General features: G+C 36.8%; 2 protein-coding genes and 1 long non-coding RNA gene across 4 annotated transcripts; 1 reads left to right on the top strand and 2 right to left on the bottom strand.

Moving 5' to 3' along the window:
• Window positions 1–6,295: 6,295 nt before the first annotated feature.
• On the bottom strand, window positions 6,296–9,426 carry LOC9329865 (defensin-like protein 208). The gene is made up of 2 exons (XM_002891027.2): window positions 8,780–9,426; window positions 6,296–8,698 (listed from the first exon to the last, which is right to left on the bottom strand). Exons 1-2 carry the CDS (start codon window positions 8,844–8,846, stop codon window positions 8,514–8,516), a joined length of 252 nt encoding a protein of 83 aa, XP_002891073.1. The 5' UTR covers window positions 8,847–9,426; the 3' UTR covers window positions 6,296–8,513.
• A 1,616-nt stretch (window positions 9,427–11,042) lies between these two features.
• On the bottom strand, window positions 11,043–11,672 carry LOC110224937. The gene is made up of 2 exons (XR_002329392.1): window positions 11,316–11,672; window positions 11,043–11,171 (listed from the first exon to the last, which is right to left on the bottom strand). It is a non-coding gene; the product is annotated as an uncharacterized LOC110224937 (long non-coding RNA).
• Window positions 11,673–13,817: 2,145 nt separating this feature from the next.
• LOC9327135 (defensin-like protein 208) lies at window positions 13,818–15,351 on the top strand. 2 transcript variants are annotated; one of them, XM_021012866.1, is made up of 3 exons: window positions 13,818–14,464; window positions 14,546–14,728; window positions 14,847–15,351. In XM_021012866.1, the coding sequence occupies exons 1-3, from the start codon at window positions 14,398–14,400 to the stop codon at window positions 14,930–14,932; spliced, it is 336 nt and encodes a 111-aa protein (XP_020868525.1). In that variant the 5' UTR covers window positions 13,818–14,397; the 3' UTR covers window positions 14,933–15,351. The 2 variants fall into 2 exon arrangements, with proteins under 2 accessions (XP_020868525.1, XP_002893802.1); XM_002893756.2 differs by lacking the exon at window positions 14,847–15,351 and having other exon boundaries at window positions 14,546–14,772.
• The last annotated feature ends 1,561 nt before the right edge of the window (window positions 15,352–16,912 follow it).

Here is a 16,912-nt window from a genome sequence, read left to right as displayed (position 1 = left end):
GTCTGAGTAGTGGATTAGGGTTCTTGAGGATGGGATAGATTAGGTGTGGAATCCTTAGTTTATTTAGGTGGTTAAGTGTAGAATTGCTTGAATCCCTTCTGGATTAGTAGTACTTAGTGCTTATTCCTTTCTGATCAACTGGGATTTGAACCTAGACATTTCCACACCCACCAGGTGTTCGATGAAATGTCTGAACCAACTACTCCAGAGATTTACATACTCTAGCCCAAGAGATTGGATGTTTAGAATGTTTATTGACTATATTAGATTGAATCTTATTGCCTGCTTTGCTAGATTTCGCTAATGATGATTAGGTCTGGAACTGGTATTGCTTGAGGATCTCTGTCACGAGAGTGGATTGATCTGTAGTTGAATCTATTGTCTAGGGATAGCCTGTTTGGATTGTTAACCACCTAAGTAGATTAAGGAGACTGCTATAATCGATTACCCTATCCTCAGGACCTTTTATCTCATTTGATTGCTTATCTCTTTACCTGTTGCTTACCTGTTACTTATTGCTGCTTAGTATTGATAGTTCTTTCTCTTTATGCATGATCACTCCTGTTCTGTAGTTTTATCGCTTATGCATGATCGCTTAGTATTGCTAGATAACAAAACAATATTCTGCTTGGCTTGACTTAGTTATCTCTGAGCATATCTTGATTGATAGTAAGAGCACCTGATTGGATTGATAACCTCTTATACTGCAATGACATGAAAGTATATTAGGGTAATTGATAGTAAAATCCTAGTATCAGGTTGTAACGATGTCCGATCGAGCTGAAACTTTGTGGAGTTGTTCATGGTATTGTAGGCTAGATAATCAACGGTGGGATTTAATTTTTAACGGTTAGTTCTCGACTTATAAGTATGTTTCCGAGACAGTTTTGTATGAAGTAAATTGTGACGAGTTTGTGTTGTTGGTTGGGTAAATGAGCTCGGTTTGAGCTGAGACCTTGCAGGAGGCTTCATGAATTTTGTGCTTAAGTATTTGTTGAAGGAGAGCCAAGATGGATCCCAAGAGTGAGCAATGAAAGCCTTGTACTAAATTGGTCTAAAGGAGAAGAAAGGAGAAGTGAGTTGTTATCATCAAGTGACCAAGGTGAGGGTGGTATTTGCGAAGCATAGTGTCGTTTCTTTTGTTATGCTTCTTGACGCATGATATGTAGGCTTAGATCTGATTGTATAGGATAAGATTATGTGATGATATGACTTGATGATTGTTGAGTTTGATATGTGTTAGTATGATGTTTATTAAAGTGATGTTATGTATGAGAATGTTAAGTATGATTATGAGTATGTATGAATGATGGACAGTGATGGACCGACGGGTTAACAGCTGGTCAAGAACGGCTGACGAGCCCGGAATGGGAGTGTCTGAGCCACGAGGGCCACCCTTCACTCAGGAGGTTCTGGTCATCACGAGGATGACTGGACCTAACGATGTATGTATGGTTAAGATGAATGTTATGAATGTTTAGTAAGTAAGGTAAGTTATGTGATTGCTAGTGTCTAAGTTTATATGTTATGATGATGGTTGTATAGCTTAAGAAAATGTTCTATGTTTCAGTGGGCAGAGTTGATTCCCCTCATTGAGTATTCTTTACTCACCCCTTTCCCCCCTTTTTTTCCTCAAGTGAATAAACTTCATGAGTTGTTGTGCAATATTTTGTTCATGGATGAAGTTTAATGAAAACGTTTTGGCAAGATCTGATGAATAACATGCTGTTTTGGCCTATATGGCGGGACGGGTGTTACAGGTTTGTCCTCTATTCAAAGAATTCGCAACTTAATTTTAAAAACCCTAATTTTTCTTCGTTGTTCTTGAGCAAAACCCTAAACCTTGTCTCTAAGCAACCGTGTTCATCTTTTATTTGAGTCTTTGATTACAAATAGCAAGAGAGTTCATTGAATTTGTTTTTCCCTTTTAAACAAATTCATTGTGTGATTTTCTTAATCAACAACTATGAAACAAGAAAAACAAATGATGAAAGTCATGAAGATAACAAACGAATTAGCATTATAGAAAACGTCCATTACAACTCGCACCCCCAATATATTAGCAAACTGAACCGATTATACCTTGGTTTGAATAATCAAGGTAATAGGCAAGAGAAATTGGGAGTTTTTTCGGTTTATGGGGGGTAGTATGGGATCCGTAGTTCATATTGTTCATGGGTTGAGAACGGTTATGTTTTCAAACTTCTTCCACGGGTTCGGTTTTTGTGTTTCGCTCAAGGGCAAAAAAAAAGCTAAGTTTGGGGGAGTTGATATATCACGGATTTTACCGATTTAGTCATGATTTATGGGTCAGTTTTAGAGTCTTTTTGTTGTTTCGAGTGTCTTTTTGAGTCTTTTCAGGGTTTTACACGTTTGGGACAAATTTGGAGAAAGAGAACCATTCTGGAGCTAAACCGAAGATTTAGAGCTGAGGAACAAAATCGGTATCAGATCAAGACATGAGTGTCGACCGACACCCTTTGGGACGCTCGACACCACACGGCCCAGCAAAAAGTCTCGACGGTTTGGAGTTTTAAAACCCGAAGAATCAACCCAGAAGACTTCTCTATTTGCATCTTTAATCCCTGCATGTTTTTGGAGACTTTATAAATAGTTTTTAGGGTTTTTCTGTTCCATTACCCTGCAATCTTGTTTTCTGCTTTTGGCTTTGTAATTCTCTGAGTTTGAACCCTTTGGAAGATAATTGGAGATAGCTACTTTCAGAGATTTCAAAACCCTGTTAGAGATCGAGAAGATTTATTCTAAACTCTATTCTCTTTTTTTATTTCTTATTTGCAATTTATTCAAAAATGTTTTCTGTTTCATTAATCATGTCTGAGTAATCACCTTATTAGGTTTAGAGATTGTCATTAGTGATTTAGATAAAGTAGTAAATCGATTACCTGTTAGGATTAATCTATAGAGTTTTTAACCTTACGTTGTTCTTAATGCTAGTTCTATAGTAGCTAACTAGAACTTGATCATAAGATAATAGGTTTTGATCCGAGAGGACGCCTGTTACTAGAACTGCTTTAGGTGGGCAAAGATTTCTAGATTCATATGAGAGATGGTCTAGGAATATTTGTGAATATATCAAACCTGTTTTTAATGCTAGTCTAGATCTAGGAATTCGCATTCGAGAGGGTGGAATGACCTGATATTAGATTAGTTAGTTAGCGCATCCGAGAGGGTGGTTAGCTATACATTAGTGTTTTGAGTTCTAGAACGGTTCGTTAAATGATCTTAATTAATTTGCTAGTTCTATAGCTCTCATTTGATCCTTATCAATACCTATTAGATCATGATGTTTCGCTACCATAGTTTTGTAATGTAAATTTGATAAAAAAAAACTAATATACAAATTAAAGTTAGATAAAACCCCGATAAATCATTTCTAAATCTATGATTTGTTTGTTAGGCGTTAAAGTTAACCTTAACGTCCGTTTAGCGCCTAGAGTACTATAAAACTAGTTTTGAACGTAGGTGAATTACTCTTTTTTTTTGTCAAAGGTAGGTGAATTAATTACTCATTGGATGAGCTTTCGAAAATGTCCAATAAATTTAGCGCTTTTATTTTGTATTTATAATTTTTATACTGTAAATAAAAATCACTCATAATAACTTTGTAATTAGAAAGAGAGAAAAATATAGAAGAGAGTCGTTTTTCAACCAACGGCTAGAAGATTATGTCGTCGGTTGGAATAGAGTTGACCTGTTTTTCTTCTAAGGTTGTGTACTGGTGGCCAGCTTGCTATTTTGGGTCAAGCTTTTTTTTTTATGTTTCTTCTTCTTACAATTGCCCTCTCTTTTTTTTCTCTTAGCTTTCAAGCGGTTGGACGACTTTTCCAGTTTTTTTCACTCGAGTTTAAGATCAGATATGGTCGAGATCTGATTAATTTTTGCTTTCTCTCAATAATGACTTTACTTGAGTATATCTAGATGTTACCACTATCAACGAATAGCAGATGGTTCTAAAATCTTAAGAGAGAGGCCCATTAAACAGAGTAAGTAAGCATAAGTTTCAATTTTAGAAGTTTACCAAGCATCAAACAAGGACATAAAGACCATAAATTTTGACAAGGTTTGTGATTTTCATCAACATCAAAACAATTTCTGATCTCGTTAAAAAATTAGTTAATAGGTTTAAGATTTAATTAGTAAAAACTTAGGTTTAGCAAGTATTTTCCAAAACATGTTTCAAATTTTAGAGCTATTATTTCCGGAGAGTTTAACATTTTTTGCCGGATTAGCTAGTTTCCAACGATATTTCTTTTTTACGGTAACATATGTAAGGTCACCAGTAATCCTATACTATTATTTGGGAGTACACTTTATAAGATACCCTTAACTAACCTTTCCTTTTGTAAAAAAATTACTTAAGAAAAAATATAGAAGAGAGTCATTATTCAACCAACGGCTAGAAGATATGTCGTCGGTTGGAATAGAGTTGACATGTTTTTCTTCTAAGGTTGTGTACTGGTGGCCAGCTTGCTATTTTGGGTCAAGTTTTTTTTTTTATGTTTCTTCTTCTTACAATTGCCCTCTTTTTTTTTTTTTTTCTCTTAGCTTTCAAGCGGTTGGACGACTTTTCCAGTTTTTTCCACTCGAGTTTAAGATCAGATATGGTCGAGATCTGATTAATTTTTGCTTTCTCTCAATAATGACTTTACTTGAGTATATCTAGATGTTACCACTATCAACGAATAGCAGATGGTTCTAAAATCTTAAGAGAGAGGCCCATTAAACAGAGTAAGTAAGCATAAGTTTCAATTTTAGAAGTTTACCAAGCATCAAACAAGGACATAAAGACCATAAATTTTGACAAGGTTTGTGATTTTCATCCACATCAAAACAATTTCTGATCTCGTTAAAAAAATTAGTTAATAGGTTTAAGATTTAATTAGTAAAAACTTAGGTTTAGCGAGTATTTTCCAAAACATGTTTCAAATTTTAGAGCTATTATTTTTGGAGAGTTCAACATTTTTTGCCGGATTAGCTAGTTTCCAACGATATTTTTTTTTTACGGTAACGTATGTAGGTTCACCAGTAATGATTTAATAAAATTTAGGATGACAAATAAAAACAACTTCGTACTTAGCACAATTGTAGATTAAGCTATATTGATTCATATAACATTGCGATATCTTAGATAATGACCTCATTATAACAATAATTTTGTAAGATTCAACTCTATTGCATAGATATATATTCATTTATTTAATAAAAGCTTAGAACGCCTAAAATGGTGAAGGTTCTAAGTAAGTATTCTAAACGCTAGATATTTAATAGCCATCGATATAGAGCCTACCTCTTTCTTGAGTAATGACTTACACTAATGAAACAAGATTTATAATCGACCCTAATCCTTACTGCAAAAAAGATTTATAATTAATGAAAACCAAAACTTGTCGAACACGTTCAAGTCCATAAACGTGTTCGATTAAAACCCAACTAGTTAATTAGAAGATGTGATGCATCATATAAGAGGAGCTGTCTTGTTAGTTTGTCCTTAATAATCACACCATCAGAATCTGAGGTAAGCTTAGATATAGACAAGAGAGGCTTAGTAGGACAGACTAGAACATCATGTAATGGAATGTTACCTTGAGTGCTTGTCAGAACAGCAGAACTAATGTGTGTTATTGGGAGAAAGTCACCATTACCAACAATCACATAGTCTTCACCACTGTAAGGCTGAGCTTCCTGAAGTTGTGAAGTGGAGTTTGTAATGTGAGAGGTAGCGCATGCAGCAAAAGCCTGACTGGGATCTTCACTTTGATAGGCATGATCAAATCGTTTGTAACATTTGTAAGTTGAATGTCCGTACTTGTTGCATATCTGACAGGTGGGTCTTTGTTGGAATTGTATCCTTGATTGAACTTGCAAAAGAGAAGAAGAAGCTTCAGAAGATGAAGAAGCAAAGCAAAGAAGAAGCAAGAGAAGAAGAAGAAGATGTCGTGACAGAGAGGTCAACGACAAAGGAGAAGAAAGACAGAGTCAACAAGGAAGAAGAAGTTGGGCTTGTGGTTTTTGGAGTGTTGTAATGGGCCTACGAAATAAGTAAGGCCCAGTAAGAAGAATGTTGTTTTTGGTTAAAGTCTAAGTAGTAGCTAGGTGTCTAAAGAGAGTGAATTGAGGGAATTAGAGAGTTAGTAACTAGGAGTGTGGTCTAGTGTGTAAGAGTCATGATGATCTAAAGTATGGTCTAAGTGAAAGTGGTAAGTAGAGAAACCACTATATGTATGTGTATGTGTGTTTTGTAAAAAAAAATCCAAGTTTAGTAAAATGTAGACCATTAAAGAAAATCTCTCTTCTCTCTTAAAGATCAAATCGTTTATGAATGTGAAGAGAAACAAAACAATCAAAGAGAGTAAAGAGAGAACAAGGTAATCTCTGTTTCAACAACAAAAGAAACAGAGAGATACTAAAGAGAGTGTGAGAGATGGTGAACCTCTAAAGGTTAAATAGAGGAAGAACCTGAAAATGCAACAGTCTTGTACCAGAATCAGGAGAAGAGCCATTGGAGATTTGCTGATGGAAACCTCTTCCCCTGGTGGAGTAATTGTTGCGACCTCGATATCAACCAGATCGACCACCTGAGTTACCACGACCTCTATTGGAGTAGTTGGTGTCTGATGCAAAGGCCAAGTGAGGAGAGACTGTAGACACCTCAGCATACTTCTGTACCTTGTCTTCGAAATTAATCAGTTTGAACACAACATCTTCAAAGGACATGGGAAATGTATGATGTATCCATAGATCCTTCAATCATTGTAGAAACAGGCACATAATCTTGTCCTAAACCATTCAAAACTCCAAAAATCTTTTCTTTTTCAGGGACGGGACAACCAATAGAGTCTAACTGATCACAGATTTGTTTAACATAGTTCAAGTATTCACCCATAGAGTTTCCTTCTTTAGAAACAGAGTTCAAACGACGTTGCAAATCACTCTTCCTAGAAGCAGAGACACGGTTATATTTATTTGCTAGAGAAAACCATACCTCTCGTGACGTGTGTAACCTGTAGACAGACCGAAGAGCATCTTTAGACAACGAACCGAGCAGCCAACCCATTATTTTCTGATCATTTTGAACCCAAGAAAGAAACTCTGGATTTGTCGTCTCAGACACTTGATCTCCGTTTCTGACTGATAATGTAGTAGCAGGACAAGGATGAGCTCCAGTAACAAAACCCAGCATATGTTGATTGTTGAGCCAAGTTTCGAACTGAATCTTCCATAGCAGATAGTTTGCAGAAGAGAGTTTTAGAGTAACACAATGAGAAAAACAGAGAGCGGAAGATGAATCAGAGTTGTCAGCCATGGTCGACTGTGCTCTGATACCATGAAAGTCTTAATAAGACAAATGTGAAGAGAAAATCTTTATTGAATATTTCTACTTAAGGATTACAATGACAGAGGAGGAGACTATATAGGAGAACCCAAAAGAAGAACTTCTAGGTCACACGTCATCACACACACATGACGACAGAGGGACAAAGCGAATCAAATCTGTTGTGCAGCGGTGTTTGATGAGCTGTGAATCCCGTACGTTGTTGAGCTGGAACGATCACACGCTTTGACTGAGATTCCTTGTTACCGTTGTAGAGCAAAGCAGGTTTTGAGTTAATGGGCTTAAAGATTGTTGACTGGCCCAATGTCTTGTTGTCAGGCTTTAAGGATCCAGTCGCCGAAAGCAGAGCTTCTGGTTGTGGTGGAGGTTCTCTCTGTTTTACAATATTTTCATAAACTCATTAATCTAGAGAAGTTAGTATCGATTTTTTTCATTCTTCCGTTAATAAATCTTGATTGAGATTTCAGCATTGAAACAATCATGGTAATGTATTGGATAATAAAAATAAGATATTTATAAAGAAAAAGGAAAAATTATTTACAGTTAAAATAAAATGAAATGCATGCTGGATAGATCCGAAGAAGTAACTAATAGTACTAGGTTAATAAATAGTCCTAAGCCAATTAAAAAGCAGGGTCCATGAACAAGTTCTATATAGTCTATAGTGAATATTTCTGAACACATCATTCGAACCAATATTGATTGCAATGATCTTGGTAAGTTTTAGCATTGGAGGTACCAAGTGTCAGCATAAATCCAGCTTAAAGTTCTAGTTAAACCACATGTACGATCAGATGACGCAATAATCATATATCTATATATTTGAGAATGAAACATGCATGTTTAAATCTGACTGTATTGTCTAAGATTGTGGTTAATATTCTAGGGACATAAATTTGAATGTAGCCGGGCATGGACTGATTAAACACAAACACAAAACACAAAACGATTTTACGATTAACAAAGAAACAAAAGTAACATGAGCTTACACTTTGGGGCAAGCAAAGTTAAGCTTTGCCCTTGATGTTTTATTTGGAAGCAAATTATAAACTTGAACATTAACATACACACATGACACATGGAATGTCCACACACTGAACGAAGAAAAAGTTACACTTGGTGAGGTTATCAAGACGTTCCGAGTAACTTGGTGAGGTTATCAAGACGTTCCGTAGCAATGGCAGTGATTCACGCCTCCCTCAGCTTCAACACGTCCAGCACATACTGCTGCAGATCCGAATTTTCCCTCGCAACAGCTTTTGCAATCAGCATTTGAACCTGTGAACGGGACCGCCCCACACTCGCCTAAGAACTTGAAGCATGCAGCCTCGGTCTCTAGGATTCCTACATGCAGACATTTTCATCAAGATAATAAAAAAAAAATTTGACTCGACTGCATAATTGATAACTTCGTGAAATTAATACCAGTGGAAGCCATCAATAGGACAAGCAAGAGAGCAGTAACGCTGACAGTGTTGAGGTTCTTTGCCATTTCTTTTGTTTTCGCTTTGCCTTTTCAAAACTTTATATTTTTCTTTTGCTCTTCAATAAACTTTATCTTGGGTGATACATATCCATATGTGTGATGATCTATTTATAGTCGAAATTCTATAGTTTTTCATAATTGTTTAGTCCATCTTCTTCTATTTTTTAGGGTTTTTCCTTCTTCAGCAAGTTCATAGTGTCGCCACAATTGTGCATTGCCTCCTTTTTTTATAACATTTTATTTTCCGAAGGTATTCCTTTTTAATTATCATAGACTTGTTTAAATAATTAACCCATAGGAAGGTCGTTGTAACAACTCATTTATATATCTTTTTTTTTTCTTTAGTTTCTAATAAACTATTGTTTGAAATTGACAATGTTGTTATCATTGACAAAGTAAAGACGAATCTTGGACATTTTTAATTCCAATAGTTAAAGCTTTGGCTTTATTAATTCAATTAAAAACTTTAGGGTTTACCAACATTGTAGCAATCATGGCGACACTATCTCGATTCTTTTGAACATCTCTTCGTATGCATGTCATGATATGATGTTCCGAAGTTATTTGGCTATTGTTGGTGCAAGAATTAGCACCTCCGACAATACCGGCTTAAACCGGAAGAATTACAAATAAAACTGAGATTTCAGTTAAACCGGGGTATTCCGGTTTAGCTTGTTAATGAGCTCAAGAAGGAAGGTCGCCTGGCGATTTCAACTTGAAGAAGGAAGATCGCCTAACCGACATCCTTATTTAAGGAAAGGAAAATTTTCCATTTGAAAAAAGGAGAAACGCGAAAAGAAAGAAAGAGCAGAAGATTTAGGCTCCGAAGAATTAGAAGTCTAACATATCTCTAAACCGTCTCAATAATGTATAACTAGAGGGGTTTGTCCTCTATTCAAAGAATTCGCAACTTAAAACTAAAAACCGTAATTTTTCTTCGTTGTTCTTGAGCAAAACCCTAAACCTTGTCTTTAAGCAACCGTGTTCATCTTTTATTCGAGTCTTTGATTACAAATAGCAAGAGAGTTCATTGAATTTGTTTTTCCCCTTTAAACAAATTCATTGTGTGATTTTCTTAATCAACAACTATGAAACAAGAAAAACAAATGATGAAAGTCATGAAGATAACAAACGAATTAGCATTATAGAAAACGTCCATTACAACTCGCCCCAAATATATTAGCAAACTAAACAGATTATACCTTGGTTTGAATAATCAAGGTAATAGGCAAGAGAAATTGGGAGATTCTATGTTTTCAAACTTTTTCCACGGGTTCGGTTTTTGTGTTTCGCTTAAGGGCAAGCAAAAGCTAAGTCTGGGGGAGTTGATATATCACAGATTTTACCGATTTTAGTCATGATTTATGGGTCAGTTTTAGAGTTTTTTTGTTGTTTCGAGTGTCTTTTCGAGTCTTTTCAGGTTTTTATATGTTCGGAACAAATTTGGAGAAAGGGAACCATTCTGGAGCTAAACCGGAGATTTAAAGCTGAGGAACAAAATCGGTATCAGATCAAGACATGAGTGTCGACCGACACCCTTTGGTGTCGCTCGACACCACACACGGCCCAGCAAAAAGTCTCGACGGTTTAGAGTTTTAAAGCCCGAAGAAGCAACCCAGAAGAGTTCTCTATTTGCATCTTTAGTCCCTGCACGTTTTTGGAGACTTTATAAATAGTTTTTGGGGTTTTTCTGTTCCATTACCCTGCAATCTTGTTTTCTGCTTTTGGCTTTGTAATTCTCTGAGCTTGAACCCTTTGGAAGATAATTGGAGAGAGCTACTTTCAGAGATTTCAAAACCCTATTAGAGAGAAGATTTATTCTAAACTTTATTCTCTTTTTTATTTCTTATTTGCAATTTATTCAAACATGTTTTCTGTTTCACTAATTATGTCTGAGTAATCACTTCATTAGGTTTAGGGATTCTCATTAGTGATTTAGATAAAGTAGTAAATCGATTACCTATTAGGATTAATCTATAGAGTTTTTCACGTTACGTTGTTTTTAATGCTAATTCTAGAGTAGCTAACTAGAACTTGATCATAGGATAATAGGTTTTGATCCGAGAGGACGCCTGTTACTGGAACTGCTTTAGGTGGGCAAAGATTTCTAGATTCATATGAGAGGTGGTCTAGGAATATTTGTAAAAATATCAAACCTGTTTTTAATGCTAGTCTAGATACTCATAAGTCAAGAACTAACTATTAAAAATGAAATCCCACCGTTGCTTATCTAGCCTACAATACCATGAACAACTCCACAAAGTTTCAGCTCGATCGGACATCGTTACAACCTCCAAAAGATGCCCGCAATAACCAATCTCGAAACTGTTCCTGTTCCATACTTAGCACAAATTTGCACCACTTTTCAGCAATTACTTGGCCAGGAAGGAATACACATAACTCCTTGAGTTTAATTTCTATCGAAGTTCTGTCAGTTGCTACGGACTCTTGGATTGTTGGAGATCACGCTGGTACCTTTACCTTGCCGGAAAGACATCAGCTCCGATGTCGGAGAGCCTCTAAAGTTTGCACATCCACATTGCCTTTATCTCCATCTTCCCTTCACTTTCTTTCTCTTCTTCTCCTTTCCCTTCTCAGATCCGACCTGACATGGCTCCTCCACCACAAAAGCGACTGACCACGACCACTACAAGCCCAATTAGAGCCACCGGTTGTTCCACAATCTCCGCCCATCTCGTTCTCTCTCTCCTCTCCCACGGGTCTCTCTCTCATACCCGTCAATCCATTCGTTTCTCCCTCTCCCCTTCAGGCCAGAGTACAGCTCGTCTCTCCTCTCTTTTTCTATCACCACCACCGAACTCTCTCTTCCTCTCACCACCGAACTCTCTCTTCCTCTCACCACCACCGCTTCCCTTTAATATCACAACCAATTCTTTGTTTCCTAATGATCTACATGTGGTGGTGCTGATGATCTTTCTTCCTCCATGACGTCTCCTCCATCTCCTCTTTCCTTTCCTTTTCTCTTCCTTTCTCTTCCTTTCTCTAGTTTGGCTCATTCTCTCCGATGGATCTGTTGGCCACATCTTAACCCTTTCTTTCCTTTGATGGCTCGGGTCTGGCTCACAAACTCACCACAATCTCTTTCTTCTCCACCACGTCTCATGACGATGGCTCAAGATGGAGGCAGCAACAAGATGCAACTATGGTGTGGCTGCTCTTAATTTAGGGTTTATGATGGAGAAGAAGAAGGCGATAAATACACATATACATGTGATGCATCTCACACATACACCAAACCCTTTTTCTAATTTGGCTTTCATGGGCTTACATGCTTAATTGTAGCAAAAGAAATAGGGTGGGTTCAAGTTATTGGGTTTTGGGGTGTTATAAAACCCCTCTAATTATACATTATTGAGACCGTTTAGAAAGATGTTAGATTTCTAATTCTTCGGAGCCTAAATCTTCTCCTCTTCCTTTCTTTTCGCGATTCTACTTTTTTCAAATGGAAAATTTCCCTTTCCTTAAATAAGGAAGTCGGTTAGGCGATCTTCCTAGCCTTCTTCAAGTTGAGATCGCCAGGCGACCTTTTTTCTTGAGCTCATTAACAGGCTAAACCGGAATACTCCGGTTTAACTAAAATCTCAGTTTTATTCGTAATTCTTCCGGTTTAAGCCGGTATTATCGGAGGTGCTAATTCTTGCACCAACAATAGCCAAATAACTTCGGAACATCATATCATGACATGCATACGAAGAGATGTTCAAACGAATCGAGATAGTGTCGCCATGATTGCTACAATGTTAGTAAACCCTAAAGTTTTTAATTGAATTAATAAAGCCAAAGCTTTAACTATTGGAATTAAAAATGTCCAAGATTCGTCTTTACTTTGTCAATGATAACTGGAGACTGGAGACTTTTTGTTGGGCCGTGTGTGGTGTCGAGCGACACCAAAGGGTGTCGGTCGACACTCATGTCTTGATCTGATACCGATTTTGTTCCTCAGCTCTAAATCTCCGGTTTAGCTCCAGAATGGTTCCCTTTCTCCAAATTTGTCCCGAACGTATAAAAACCTGAAAAGATTCAAAAAGACACTCGAAACAACAAAAAAACTCTAAAGCTGACCCATAAATCATGACTAAAATCTGTAAAATCTGTGATATATCAACTCCCCCAGAGTTTCATCAGAAGCCGAGCAGAGGCGGCAAGTTGCAGGAATAGGAAGTCCCCATGAAGCAAGCCTGGCCCTTGTCAGCAATCTGTCCAATTGAGAAACCCACATAGTGAAGGCATGCTTCGGTGTGGCACCTTTAAACCAAACTGATGAAACCAAACTCCGTACCCTTTGCTATACATTATCAAGAGTATATATATAGGTTACAAGAGATCGTATCTAGGGTAAATGTAAAAGGAATGTTTACATTTTTGATATATACTCTAACAGTAATGGACGTTTTCTATAATGCTAATTCGTTTGTTATCTTCATGACTTTCATCATTTGTTTTTCTTGTTTCATAGTTGTTGATTAAGAAAATCACACAATGAATTTGTTTAAAGGGGAAAAACAAATTCAATGAACTCTCTTGCTATTTGTAATCAAAGACTCGAATAAAAGATGAACACGGTTGCTTAAAGACAAGGTTTAGGGTTTTGCTCAAGAACAACGGAGAAAAATTAGGGTTTTTAGTTTTACGTTGCGAATTCTTTGAATAGAGGACAAACCCCTCTAGTTATACATTATTGAGACGGTTTAGAGATATGTTAGACTTCTAATTCTTCGGAGCCTAAATCTTCTGCTCTTCCTTTCTTTTCGCGTTTCTCCTTTTTTCAAATGGAAAATTTCCCTTTCCTTAAATAAGGAAGTCGGTTAGGCGATCTCCCTTCTTCAAGTTGAAATCGCCAGGCGACCTTCCTTCTTGAGCTCATTAACAGGCTAAACCGGGATACCCCAGTTTAACTGAAATCTCAATTTTATTTGTAATTCTTCCGGTTTAAGCCGGTATTGTCGGAGGTGCTAATTCTTGCACCAACAATAGCCAAATAACTTCGGAACATCATATCATGACATGCATACGAAGAGATGTTCAAAAGAATCGAGATAGTGTCGCCATGATTGCTACAATGTTGGTAAACCCTAAAGTTTTTAATTGAATTAATAAAGCCAAAGCTTTAACTATTGGAATTAAAAATGTCCAAGATTCGTCTTTACTTTGTCAATGATAACAACATTGTCAATTTCAAACAATAGTTTATTAGAAACTAAAGAAAAAAAAAAGATATATAAATGAGTTGTTACAACGACCTTCCTATGGGTTAATTATTTAAACAAGTCTATGATAATTAAAAAGGAATACCTTCGGAAAATAAAATGTTATAAAAAAAGGAGGCAATGCACAATTGTGGCGACACTATGAACTTGCTGAAGAAGGAAAAACCCTAAAAAATAGAAGAAGATGGACTAAACAATTATGAAAAACTATAGAATTTCGACTATAAATAGATCATCACACATATGGATATGTATCACCCAAGATAAAGTTTATTGAAGAGCAAAAGAAAAATATAAAGTTTTGAAAAGGCAAAGCGAAAACAAAAGAAATGGCAAAGAACCTCAACACTGTCAGCGTTACTGCTCTCTTGCTTGTCCTATTGATGGCTTCCACTGGTATTAATTTCACGAAGTTATCAATTATGCAGTCGAGTCAAATTTTTTTTTTATTATCTTGATGAAAATGTCTGCATGTAGGAATCCTAGAGACCGAGGCTGCATGCTTCAAGTTCTTAGGCGAGTGTGGGGCGGTCCCGTTCACAGGTTCAAATGCTGATTGCAAAAGCTGTTGCGAGGGAAAATTCGGATCTGCAGCAGTATGTGCTGGACGTGTTGAAGCTGAGGGAGGCGTGAATCACTGCCATTGCTACGGAACGTCTTGATAACCTCACCAAGTTACTCGGAACGTCTTGATAACCTCACCAAGTGTAACTTTTTCTTCGTTCAGTGTGTGGACATTCCATGTGTCATGTGTGTATGTTAATGTTCAAGTTTATAATTTGCTTCCAAATAAAACATCAAGGGCAAAGCTTAACTTTGCTTGCCCCAAAGTGTAAGCTCATGTTACTTTTGTTTCTTTGTTAATCGTAAAATCGTTTTGTGTTTTGTGTTTGTGTTTAATCAGTCCATGCCCGGCTACATTCAAATTTATGTCCCTAGAATATTAACCACAATCTTAGACAATACAGTCAGATTTAAACATGCATGTTTCATTCTCAAATATATAGATATATGATTATTGCGTCATCTGATCGTACATGTGGTTTAACTAGAACTTTAAGCTGGATTTATGCTGACACTTGGTACCTCCAATGCTAAAACTTACCAAGATCATTGCAATCAATATTGGTTCGAATGATGTGTTCAGAAATATTCACTATAGACTATATAGAACTTGTTCATGGACCCTGCTTTTTAATTGGCTTAGGACTATTTATTAACCTAGTACTATTAGTTACTTCTTCGGATCTATCCAGCATGCATTTCATTTTATTTTAACTGTAAATAATTTTTCCTTTTTCTATAAATATCTTATTTTTATTATCCAATACATTACCATGATTGTTTCAATGCTGAAATCTCAATCAAGATTTATTAACGAAAGAATGAAAAAAATCGATATTTTGATAAGTTGAATATTTTGATAAAACTCACGCTTGGGATTTGGTTCCACCTGATCCCTCTATCACACCACTCGGATGTAGATGGGCTTTTAAGACCAAGTTAAGGGCTGATGGTTCTCTTGACAGGTTAAAAGCTAGGTTAGTAGCTAAAGGTTATGAACAAGAAGAAGGTGTAGACTATGTGGAGACTTATAGCCATATTGTTCGCACAACAACAGTAAGATCCATTCTACATATAGCTACCATTAACAAGTGGGAGATCAAGCAGCTTGATGTGAAAAACGCCTTCCTACATGGTGATTTGAAAGAAACAGTCTACATGTATCAGCCTCCTGGTTTTGAAAATAAAGATAGACCTGACTACATTTGCAAGCTCAACAAGGCGATCTATGGTCTAAAACAAGCTCCAAGGGCCTGGCTTGACAAGTTCAGTTCTTTTCTTCTTGAGTTTGGGTTCTCTTGCACATATTCAGACCCATCTCTGTTTGTGTATCTGAAAGGTAATGATCTCATGTTCCTCTTGCTATATGTTGATGACATGCTTCTTACTGGCAGCAATGGTGACCTTCTTAACACTCTGCTTGCTTCCCTTAACAAAGAATTCCGCATGAAAGATATGGGTATGCTACATTATTTTCTCTGGATTCAAGCTCATTTTCACTCTAATGGGTTATTTCTACATCAAGAAAAGTATGCAATCGATCTTCTTGTTGTTGCGGGTATGGCAGATTGTGCTCCTATGCCAACACCTCTCCCTTTGCAATTAGATAAGGTCCCTGGCCAACAAGAAGCTTTTCCAGACCCTACTTATTTCAGAAGTCTAGCTGGTAAGTTACAGTATCTGACTCTTACTCGTCCAGATATTCAGTTTGCTTTTAATCTGGTTTGTCAAAAGATGCATTCACCAACAGTTGCTGACTTCAATCTCCTCAAAAGAGTGTTGAGATATCTCAAAGGAACGGTTCAGATGGGTCTTGATCTCTCTAATAACACAGACAGTGATTGGGCAAATTGCAAAGGGACCAGAAGATCTGTTGGTGGTTTCTGTACCTTTCTTGGTACTAGTATTATAAGTTGGTCTGCTAAACGTCATCCAACAGTCTCAAGATCCTCAACAGAAGCTGAGTACAAAACTCTCTCTATAGCTGCTACAGAAATCAAGTGGATCTCTACCTTACTTAGAGAAATTGGAATCACTCAGTCTGATACACCGGAGCTATACTGTGATAATCTATCTGTAGTCTATCTCACAGCCAACCCTGCAATGCACAATCGCTCCAAGTCTTTTGATGTTGATTTTCACTATGTGCGCGAGCGTGTTGCTTTGGGAGCTTTGGTCGTCAAACATGTTCCTGCTTCTCATCAGCTTGCAGACATATTCACCAAGTCTCTACCTCAACAACCGTTCTTTGACTTGCGTTACAAACTTGGCGTTGTTCTA

The sequence above is a fragment of the Arabidopsis lyrata genome (assembly GCF_000004255.2).
Source record: "Arabidopsis lyrata subsp. lyrata unplaced genomic scaffold ARALYscaffold_1, whole genome shotgun sequence".
Taxonomy (NCBI): Eukaryota; Viridiplantae; Streptophyta; class Magnoliopsida; order Brassicales; family Brassicaceae; genus Arabidopsis; species Arabidopsis lyrata.
Note: the sequence above shows the minus strand (reverse complement) of the source record. Positions and strands in the feature narration are given on the sequence as shown.

Coding starts and splice junctions, on each gene's coding strand:
- LOC9329865 (XM_002891027.2), bottom strand. CDS start 8,846: ATGGCAAAGAACCTCAACACTGTCAGCGTTACTGCTCTCTTGCTTGTC. Junction 8,699..8,779: donor CCTATTGATGGCTTCCACTG/GTATTAATTTCA, acceptor GTCTGCATGTAG/GAATCCTAGAGACCGAGGCT.
- LOC9327135 (XM_021012866.1), top strand. CDS start 14,398: ATGGCAAAGAACCTCAACACTGTCAGCGTTACTGCTCTCTTGCTTGTC. Junction 14,465..14,545: donor CCTATTGATGGCTTCCACTG/GTATTAATTTCA, acceptor GTCTGCATGTAG/GAATCCTAGAGACCGAGGCT. Junction 14,729..14,846: donor CCATTGCTACGGAACGTCTT/GATAACCTCACC, acceptor TCAAGTTTATAA/TTTGCTTCCAAATAAAACAT.